Raw genomic sequence first — 11,200 nt, 5'->3', positions numbered from 1 at the left:
ATATATAAAACAGTGGATGTGCTTTCAAGATAAGGGAAAACAGGACAGAAGCTGATGTTTGCTTGTCAGTCGTTGTTTGAGGTATAGCTTTTTAAGCTTCTTGCTTCATTCAGTTCAAGTCTCAGCACCCTGTACTGACCATGTTCTATAAAGAATAAATATTTCAGATATTATCTTTGGTACTGGTATTCTATCATCTCACTAAAAAGAGCTTGGAGCAAACTTCTGCTATGTATTTCTTTACAAAATTGCTTGCATAAAGTATATGAAGCGAGGTTTTCAGGAAGAACAAATAACTCTTCTTCAGCTGGTAATGCATTACAAGTCATGTTAAATTAATAGGCCTGCTGCAGTATTTCTTGATTGTGTATTTCAGTGAAGAAAATTGGGCATAATATTGAGATAAACTATAGGAGAAAGAAAGGAATTTTGCTCTAAGAAGGAATTGGCAGATGATAGTCATGAGTAGGACGGTACTGCATTTAAGACCTGTCTTGCAGGAAATTGGTTCATCTAACTATTGAAAGGAGCTTAGAGGTCTGCATTTTTGTTCTGAAGAAAACATCAGACTGCATTATATGTAGGCGCTGGGGTATTTAAATCTCTCAAGCATAATCTTTTTCTGTGTTATTATGTCAGTAGTGCGCAAAATTTAAAAATCATGAGGCATGCTTACTTCTCAACTACACTTTCTTTAAAATAATTAGTTTTTTATGCATGACTGTGTAAATCACACATGTACCTAGTACTGGGTATGGATACTCAGTTATTCTTTCTCTCTACACCTGTTGCATGCCTGTCTTCAAAGAAGCTCACACACAGTCTTTGGGAAGGTACGTGAAGCGTAACAGTGGACACTGAGAATCAAATTGGTGTTTTTATAGATTATTATAGGCAATTAATTTTAGAAATGTACATCTGGGGCATACCAACATTTCTTTTAGAACTAGGAAAATGACATCCACGTTGCTATTGGGTGCCTCGGATCTTGGATAGCTAGAATTATCTGTCTGTTCTTCCTCCAGACCTTCTTTTTTCTTGCCCCTTTTTTGAAAGAATCCCTCACTGTATGGTGAGTAGAGTCTGGCAGTGCAATTCTGAATCTGCACCTGAAGTAGACACAATCTGCAAATGCCTATCTGCTGTGTCACTGTACTTCAGGCTTATTTTTTTTATTCCCCATGTTCCCAGTTTCTGTGGATGAAGCTAAAGAGGAAGTCTTTGTCCTCTAAATCCCTTAGTCTTGCTTTAATCTGATTTATCCTTTTGTGAATTTTTTTAAAAGCTATGCTAACGATTTGGGGAGGGACAGATATGTTAATAACTAGGTAAAGTAGTTCAAATCAAACAACATGGGATAGAAGGACGAAGTGGCAAATCAGTTTAAAGTATTTAGTGAATTAGGCTTTTCTCACTCTTCTATACTAATTGCAGGTCAGTGTATATGCCTTTAAGCCTTTTTTGTTTCTTCAATATTTTCACTAAAATAATGAAGCTGTAATGTGTTTTAAGGGACTTAATTTATCACTAATTAAATCAGAAGTTGGAGACAGGCTTGATAATTGCTCTAAATTAATGAATTTTAAAAATCTGTAAAACAGTTACTTCCTAACGTGTGTGAATTGAGTCTTCACTGTATGACCCATCCCCCATGGATCAGGGACCATGAATTATTACTTGTATGTGTGATGTCTAACTGTGCAGTAAACATATAATACTTTCTGATTTGAAATGTAATGAGTAGAACGTACAAAACTGATGCATGTGGACTTGCTACATTTGAACTAAATAACTCTTCTGTTAAGGAAATAGAGTACAAAACCAGCATTAATTCCAATGAATATTTTAATTTCAGGATACACCTAAATCAGGTACTAGCTGCAGTTCTCGGTGTTCAAGTTCCAGGCAGGATTCTGAGAGTGCAAGGCCAGAATCAGAAACTGAGGATGTGTGGGAGGACCTCCTACACTGTGCAGAGTGCCACTCTTCCTGTACTAGTGAGACAGATGTAGAAAGTCCTCAAATGAATCCATGTGTGAAGAAAGAATATAGAGATGACCCATTTCATCAGGTTGGTTGTATCTCCTGATTTTGACTTATACAGCACGTACATTTTCAGTCTTATCAGCTTTGTCATGTGTTCAGGGGGCCTGGGAGAAAGAACTCTCTATTAAATGGAAGTAACAGAGCCAAAGTGATTTGGTAGAATTAAAACAAGGAAAATTGAATTTCTGCTACTCGGTAATTAATTTGTCAGATGAAGAGGATATGACAGTGTACTGTAATAGCCTGCAGAATATTTTTGTGTTAGGATTCTAGTTCAGGACAAGTACTGATTGATTTAAGTTTCCTGTGGTAGAATCATATATATATCAGAGGGAATATTTTTGTTTCTGTATGCGTGTGTATATATATGAAATCACACAGCAAGATAACATACGTAATATCTGATGTTATGTATGTATTCTTTATTTTCTTTATGCATTTATAATATCTGTATTCTTTTTAGATAAAATATTTTTTTCATGTTATTTTTACCTTAAAGCTAATCATTTCTTTTTCTTAATACTACTCTATAGAAACACCTGGGCAGTAATTTCTGAAAACGTTAGTGTTTGTTGGGCAACACTGTAGTTGCAGCCTGCCTTGGGTTAGTTGGACAGAATCCATTGTCCGTACTTAATAGCTGATGATCATGTGCTAGTCTTCATTTGATAAAAAAAACATTCAGGTGTCAGTGCCAGTTATGTTTGTATTACAAGGTTTTTCACTAAGTTGCCTGCTGTGAAATATTTTTCTTGTTAAATGTGCAGTGTATGTTGGCACTGCTTACATCAGTGCTAAGGAATTTAATACAAGAGATGATGTTACTGATAGCTGAGAAAAAGAGTCTCAAAAGATAAGCTTGTTCACTCATAACTGGAACTGAAAATGATGGATTTTCTCCCCTCAAAAAAAAAGAGAACCAACCAACCAACAAAATCCACCCCCAAAGCAGTTTGAATTTCTGCACTCTCTGCTTTTAAAATTTATTTTAGTTCTTGCTTGTATTCCATGTTTTTTTGAAGTTTAATGTTTTTGTTGATTTGTTTCATTGTAGATTGTGAAATTTTTGCATTTCAGCTTCTGGTGTAGATACTCCCTCTAGAGGAAAATAGTGGAAATCTATACTTAAGAAAGTCTTTGTGCAGCTATAATTTATGTTAACAATATAGGTGTTTTTTTTTCCCTCTAATGGAAAAGAAAGGAGGCAATTGAGTACTTAGCAGTATAGAAAAATTTTGGATAAATACTGATAAATCAAGTTATAACCCCCTCACCCCCTTTTATTAAATAATATGATAATTTTTGGTAATATGCCCCCTTTCTATTTGATTCAAACAGTGCTGGTTAACCTGGAAAGGCTGAGATCAGTTTTGATCCCCTATAACTGAGAGGAGTGAGACAGGACTGAGGGAAATCAAGAAGTGGCTGCAGCAGCACTTGTTACCTCAGCATTTTCTGGGTCTTTCAGTTCTCACTTAGTTCTTTTCTGATTAGAGTAAATAAATATGTGCATTCACTACTTAAGCTGAAATTACTTGGCCGTTGGGGCAACGTACATTGATTAGAGTCCAAGAGACACACAGCTATTTATTGGGAAAGAAGTGAATGACTTTGAGTATTTAACATACAGTAATGCAGGAGAAGTAAATGCTATGTAACAACAGTTGTGTCAGTTTAAGTGCTTTTTTGGTCAGTGTATTCCTGACAAAGAAACACTGACATAACAATAGGTTGATATTTCTGATGGAATGTATTGCTTGTCTTCCCCAGAGTCACTTGCCTTGGATCCATAGTTTGAATCCAGGATTAGAAAAATAAGTGCAATTGTATGGGAGGGGAATGACTGCAAGAAAGCAGATATGTCTGTGCTTGAAATCAGTGGTATGATAATGAACAGAGTGAGTATTCTTTTTACAGATACTGTATCTAGGTTCAAAAATAAGTACTGTCTCTACTGTCACATGACCAATATCTGCCTCTGATGTCATGGACCAACAAAATAAAATAGGAGACATTACTTTTGGAGTAGCCCTCATGCTTACAGCTCTCGTAGCTGTACACACCATAAGAGTGGTGTGATAATAAAATACATTTGCATTGCTGGGTGCTTAATAACATAGCCAGCCTCTGTTTTATTGTTCCAGTGGCATATGCTGTGAATATTTATCTCCTTCATTCTTATGAACAACTAATATGTTGGGTTAGATGTACATATATCTGAGTATTTGGATGCTGATTAGAAAAGAAAGCTTTTCTGTTTTAGGAAACAGAAGTGTAAAGAGGATGAATGGAATGTCTTCTGATTCCTGGCATTCCTTATGATTGATATCATACTGTTTTTCAGCATAGATGATTCATATATTTAGTAGGGCTACATAAAATCTTAGCATAGTTTATGACAATTGTCAGTAATTCTGACAAGTTGATATGGACATTTCCAACTTGTCAGAAAGCACAGCATTCACAAACTTAGTTCAGATCTCTGTACCTGCCTCAGAAATAATATAGCTTTGGGTGCAGTCACAGTAGAAGTGAACCTTGATAAAGCCATAGCAGCACAACAGAATTCCAATCCTACTGCACTGTGAATGCTTTGATTCTTTTAAAAATCATATAACCTAGAAGCAGAAGGCAATTAGACTTTTAGACTAAGATGCAGCATGTAAACAACAAAGTCTGATTGATTGAATTTTGCTAATTCAGTATTGAATTAATTTTTACTGCAAGAATATACACTGAAGCATTTCAATGTTTTGTTGCTGGTGTTTATTTGTGATTGTTGCTGTGTATTAAATGCTCCTGGAGCACTTTCCTTTTATTAGTAGTAAACTGCAAAGATGCTTGGTTGTAGGTTTCATATCATGTAACACATTGTAAAGTGTTGCAATAGTAAAACAGTGACATTAATAAGGACAAGATAAGTTCCAAACTTTGCAATGTGCTTTGTTTTCTTTCGCTTTTAGGTGAACAGCTATATACCAGGAATCGGTTATCAGATTTTTGGAAACATCATATCTTTAATCTTGGGTTTAATGCCATTTGTATTTCGACTTTCCCAAGCTAAAGATTTGGAACAGCTAGCTGCACATTCTGCCACTGAACTTTGCATTACAGCATTTGGATCAAATGGAGACATTCTGGTTCTCTCAATGGTTGTTATAAGTTTTGTGGTCCGTGTGTCTCTAGTGTGGATTTTCTTTTTCCTACTGTGTGTGGCAGAGAGAACTTACAAACAGGTACATAAAATAAACTAAGAGGTTTAGTCCAAAACAAATAATTTGTTTTGGGGTTTTTTTTTTTTAATTTTATATTTTATTTGGTTTTGTGGATATTTTCACCTTGTATTCATAGTTGCCTCAAGATTTTGTAGATCAACGGTTACAGATACTTCAATGGGATTACAGATTAGGAGATGACCCAGATACAAAGGACTTAAGTGTCCTTCAAGCTCTGTAGCTAAGCTTTTTTCTTGCATAAGAGCATTTTGGAGGTAAAACCTTTTTATTTCATAATTCTGACTCAACTCTTTGGCCAGTTGTTAGTCATGACCTGGTTTGTTTCAGTTTTCCTCAAGGAGAAAGAAATTTGGTAAAAGAGCTCTCTGAATTTCTAGACTGTTCCACCAGCGTGTTTCATTCAAAATATTTTTGAGAATAATTGGAAACAGTCTGGTCCAGACCTCAGCCCTGTCTGCTTTGCTGACACCTCTGTCCCAGAGACTGGCAATGTTGCTGTCCGATACTCTCTCACTAGCTCCCTAGTGTAGTTACTTTCTAGCCTGGAAAAGAAAAAAGATAAGTAGTTTTCTTACATTGTAGCCAAAAGAAGGGATTCAGTACAGTAAAGTAGCATTGAACTGCTTTAGTTGCCATTTCTGTTGGAAAAAAGTTCTGGGTTAAGCAGTCTTTAATGCAAGTGATGGACTTGTTTGATTATCTCCCAAATGTTAATAGCATTGTAGATCTGTTGTCTGAAACTTGAAAAGGGGAATTGTAGTTCTGTTTTTTCATTAAATTAATTTGACTTTTAAAACTGTTCAGTGTCTCTCCTTTTTAGATCTTTTATTTCTGTGTTGTAATTAATATGTTTTACCTTACCTCGATGCATTGTACATTGTATATTAAGTGAGGCTTTTTCTCCATTTTCTTTTTAGCACCCTCAAAAATGACTTAACAGCTTCATTATTTTTTCCTTCCCTGCAGAGGCTACTTTTTGCTAAACTTTTTGGTCATCTAACATCTGCCAGAAGGGCAAGAAAGTCAGAGGTTCCTCACTTCCGTTTGAAGAAAGTACAGAATATAAAAATGTGGCTTTCTCTCAGGTCCTATCTAAAGGTAAAATAACGTAAATTTTTGCTACCACTTAAATAGAAACAGTCCCATGTGCTGTTGGTGAAAAGTAGGCATTTGAGTCTGAGTTGTCCTCTGTGTGCAGTTACTGGTGCATGTGTGCCCAATCCACTTTATTTTGCCGATTTCTGGCCAGCAGCATCAGCAAGCAGCCAGATGGTGAGAATGTTTTTCACCTTGGTATGAGATATGAGTGTGTTCAGAGTAGAAGTCTTCTGTTAAGTGATTAGAGCAGGGATGTGTCTCAGGTGAGTATAGTGAGTAAATCATCACTTGTGGTAAAACACAGACAATAAATCACTGTAAGAGCTCCACAGTTAGTGTCATTAACATACAAGGAATTTATGAAGCAAAGCAGCTTGTGTGCATATTTATGCTGTGAGTGCATACATACCACAAGAAGCTAGAAACTGTGCCCACGACTTGTAAGACATTTTGATCTCTTTACTGTTTGTTCAACTGAAATAATGAGTTGTCTCAAGTGATAGCCCTCTAATGCTCTTTTCATCCCAGAGCATTTTGATGATCCTAGCTCATTTTTTGAGTTTGCAAGTTTTTTTTCCATTTTTCTCTGTGCATTATGTAATGAAACTTTGGTGCCTACAGCATGGCAGGCTTTTTTCTGTCTAGTCTGTAATGTGTTGCTGTGTGGGAGGAAAGAAGGATAACAGCATTTGTGCAGTAGAATGTAGCTCTCATGCTTTAAAAGCTATGTATGTTGACATTGATGTGGAGACTGTCTTGCCTTCTTTCCTCACAACTGTTACCTATGTATTCCACCTCCTCATACGGCGCAAGAAACTTCTCTATAATTCTGTTGTTGCAAACAGAAGCCCAGTCACACAGTGGTCAGAAGCTTGTTCAGAACAAACTGAAAAATAACCAGTGAAGGACAGTCATTTTCACCTCCATCTGCTGATATATGTGGCTCACTGGGCAGCTCCGTAAGGTGTGCACTTGCATAAGTAAAGGAGTGGAGACAAGCAGCTAAGGAACTTAGCCTTCTCACAGTGGTGCCACTGGCAGATACTGGCATAGCATTTGTCCAAATTACACTTGCATCTTACCTGGTTGTGTGTCCATCTGTAAGTAAATGAGTTGGAGTATGTGCACATCTTGAGTTTCACACAGGCAAAACACTGTGTGTATAAGAGCACGTACTCCTGCACTACCAACTTGTACTTGATTTTTTTTTCCCAGTAATTAACCTTCTATCTCTGTCTCCAAGTTCCAAGATTATACCTTGCATATATGCACCTCCCACTTTTCTCCAAACACACTGCTAATTACATAAATATGAGAACGAAGGTGTGAAATAGATGCGTATTGTGACTTGGACGTGTTTCATTGCAACAGAGTGTACTTAATTCTTTAATTAGAAAGGACATAGAAAATGTTCAGTGGATGTAAAGATTTTGTTATACCAGTAAGCAATTAAGAATAAAAAAAAAACTGGATATAGTGACATTGGATCTTTCATCACAATGTACTTGTTTCCCAACTTTTCCTTCTTGCTCTCTTGGAATTGTCATGTGAGAGAATTGTACCTTGATGGGAGAGTGATGTACAACTACGATTTTTTTATATGTTAGAAAGATGCAAGTAGTGAAAACAAAGAGCTTTGTGAAATTATATCTTGATATTCCATTGCAATCTGAGTCCAAAGTGTTGTTAGCACTGGTTTGATACTGGGAATTAAAGCCCGGTGCTGTACTGAATTCGCTGCTTCTCATCACGAATGAGCTGACTAAACAAGTGGTGTATGAATTCTTTTATCATAGCTGTCCTTAATTCAGATGCAGACAATTATCTCAAATGCCTTTGGGGGTATTTGGTAGGAGCTGTACTTTTAATTCCTGTATTTCGTGTGGAACTCAGATTACCAAATTGCAAGCTATGAGCAAACTGTGTTCAAAGAGTAAATATAACCGGATGCCCTGAACGTCAGTGCTGGTTTAGGTGGATTTTCACTCACATATGCATCTCTCTTATTCTCAGCGTCGAGGTCCTCAGCGCTCAGTTGATGTAATAGTTTCATCTGCCTTCCTCCTGACTATCTCAGTTGTGTTTATCTGTTGTGCACAGGTGAGGAAATCATGACTTAAATAGTTTTTTTAAAAATAGACTGCCTTTTGTGTGATGGTTCCTATTAAGATAAGAGACCTCACTGAAAAATCAGTAATGACTATTAGAGCTTTTCAGAAGATTAAGCTACATTCATTGTATTAATTTATTTACTTTAGAATATTATCACTATGCCACTCTGTAATAGCCAAAGAAACAGTAATTACTGGCATGGTGTTATTACTGTTTTGTTTCTTATCTGTCTTCTTTCATTGTTCATTTTGTAATTGAAACAGGAGTTTTTTCTAACATAGGGCATTAAGATGTGCTTCATAAAGATATTACAACAATTACAATTTGAAGATGCTGATGAATTTGTTGGCTGTATTAGCCTGCCCTCTAGTGGAATATCTTTTTGGAAGCACATCTATGCTTAAATCAGATTTCTTGTTACTAAGAAGTCTGTGCTCGACCTTCTGTTTCAGCATACAGGTAAGTTTCTGAATGACTTCTGGTTGTATTTTCCATTTCCTTCCCTAGTTAATGCTAATGTGTTTTCACAGTAGTGAACTATAAATACGTTAATAAGAATGTAATTCAGCAATCACACTACTTGAATCAAATTTTCCATGTAATTCAGTATATTTGAAGGCATATTTTGTTTTTTATCCCACATGTGTCTTTGAAATCACAAAACAGAGTGTAAAATTGTCATAGAATGTAATACATTTTTCTGTTACTGTAGAAATATGAAAAAACATTTAAATTCTGATTGAGGCTTTGAATTTACTTTCTTTCAACTTTTTCACTTTTCAACCTTTTCTCAGTCCTAATATCATTTAAAGAATTTTGATTTTAAATTATGACTAAAGATATTTAATGCCTGAAAACAACCCTTATTACTGGGAAATTATTTTTGGTGTTGGGAAAATACATAATTCTTTTCTTATATTGCAATATAAATATTAATCTGGACTCAATTTTAATTTTTCCCTTTTGCTTACAGCTGCTTCACATGCATGAGATCTTCCTTGATTGTCACTACAATTGGGAACTAGTAATTTGGTGCATTTCACTAACACTTTTTTCTATTGAGATTTGTTACTCTTGGATCTGAAACCAGTAAAAAATACAGCAATACCTCAATATTACTTACTGAACAGGTGAGAATTTGTGCAGATATACGTTTTTCTATCTAAATAAACCATTTGTCAATTAGCTCTTAGGCATGCATTCTAAATGACTTTAAATGGTTGGAATTTAATAGTTGATGTGGTGTAGTGAAACAAGTTATTTAAGATCCTTACAACTTGAAGTTCTATTTCTGTAGATACTGGAAAAAAATGTCCAAGAGCAAGGCAAATGAGTGACAGAGAAACTCTAGATTTTTTTTTTTTTGCTTTCATAGGTTTTTAAACTACATTCTTTCTGAGAGTCAGCCCTTAAACATTTTAGCCAGTTCAAAACCTTAAGTTGAAAGCAACAGTCTAAGTCCCCTGAACTTTAAACAAGTAAAAGTTTAACAAGTGTTATCACTTAATTTTGTACTTGAATCCAGCTTATCCTATTATAATGCATTTCCCTGAAATAAAAAGGAAAATATAATTCAATATGAGACTCTTTCTGAGAAAATAGAAAGCATATGCAGAACTCTAGGTAAAACTCATTTTGGAGTGGTTACGTGTACAGGTTCAATAGCATAATGTATTTGCTTTCATCTTATGCCAGGTTCATAAATGTCTGATATTTTGGCCTTTCGTGGGTCTAAGCTGAAACTGTTGTCTGACAGACAACGATCTATAAAAGTGTATCTGAACTGATATGCTTGAAAATCAGACAGTGGTTTGATGTGTATCAAAAAGAGAATGAAGTTTCAGAACAATCACAATAAAAACAAAACAAAACAACCCAAAGAAATGTTAGCCCTCAGATTCAAACAGATGAAGTGAAATTGTGAATTCTTTTTGTCAGCCAAGTTCCGAGCTCTTCAATGTGCTTTACATTCAACCTATGACTTTAATGAATTGGAGTTGTGACTGGAAACTAAAATATTCATCATTTTTGATCAAGGCATTTTAGATTGTATGCTGCCTGTGAAAGTGTTTCTAATTGCTCTTGTAAATTAAATTCATTTATGGCATTCTTTGCTAAGAAAAACAAATCGTGTTCTGATCAGGTGGTCTTCTTGCTCATTTCAAGCCTCAGAATAGGTATGTAGGTGTGTGTTCAAAGTCCCCTTATTTTTCAAAGGATGCAATTGAACGTGGATGTTTTTGATAAATTAACGAAATCATAGTAAACATTAAAACAGATTTGTAACCCTCCTAGGGTTTGTCTTCTCCTGTTTTTATTTTTTTTAAAAATTTCTATTCTTAGTTTATTCCTGTTTTTTAAATGCTTGAATTGCTGAAAAATGTGATGTCATATTTAAGGTCTGATATCCCTTTGTCTCTAAAAGCATGATTTACGTTGGAATGAAATAGATTGGGAGCTTAATTTGCCTTGCAATGTATTAGTATCATTTTGATTTTAACTTAGTTGTACAAGCTTACAGTGAACTTGCCAGGGAGACACAATAATATTCAGTTATTCTTGCTTACATGATGAGGTCCTTACTTCAGTAACCACCTTACAACAAACCCCGGTAACATCGCTTCCTTCCTGCAACTTTGCTGCTATAGCTTGGTAGAAGTTTGTCATTTGAAGGACTTCTTGAACATAATGCTGGTTTTTTTTTTTTT

The 11,200-nt window shown here is 35.4% G+C and overlaps 1 protein-coding gene across 1 annotated transcript in view; it reads left to right on the top strand.

Moving 5' to 3' along the window:
• LOC100542457 (putative homeodomain transcription factor 2) overlaps window positions 1-9,673 on the top strand; it is a 25,286-nt gene extending 15,613 nt beyond the window's left edge. The window contains 8 exon segments of the mRNA XM_010726459.3: window positions 1,856-2,071; window positions 3,817-3,850; window positions 3,853-3,944; window positions 5,010-5,282; window positions 6,249-6,380; window positions 8,394-8,480; window positions 9,466-9,543; window positions 9,545-9,673. Of these exon segments, the coding sequence (XP_010724761.3) occupies window positions 1,856-2,071; window positions 3,817-3,850; window positions 3,853-3,944; window positions 5,010-5,282; window positions 6,249-6,380; window positions 8,394-8,480; window positions 9,466-9,543; window positions 9,545-9,658 (1,026 nt within the window). The 3' untranslated portion in view covers window positions 9,659-9,673.
• The last annotated feature ends 1,527 nt before the right edge of the window (window positions 9,674-11,200 follow it).

Source organism: Meleagris gallopavo, chromosome 1 (genome assembly GCF_000146605.3).
Source record: "Meleagris gallopavo isolate NT-WF06-2002-E0010 breed Aviagen turkey brand Nicholas breeding stock chromosome 1, Turkey_5.1, whole genome shotgun sequence".
Classification (NCBI taxonomy): Eukaryota; Metazoa; Chordata; class Aves; order Galliformes; family Phasianidae; genus Meleagris; species Meleagris gallopavo.
This window is presented reverse-complemented; position numbering and strand designations above follow the sequence as displayed.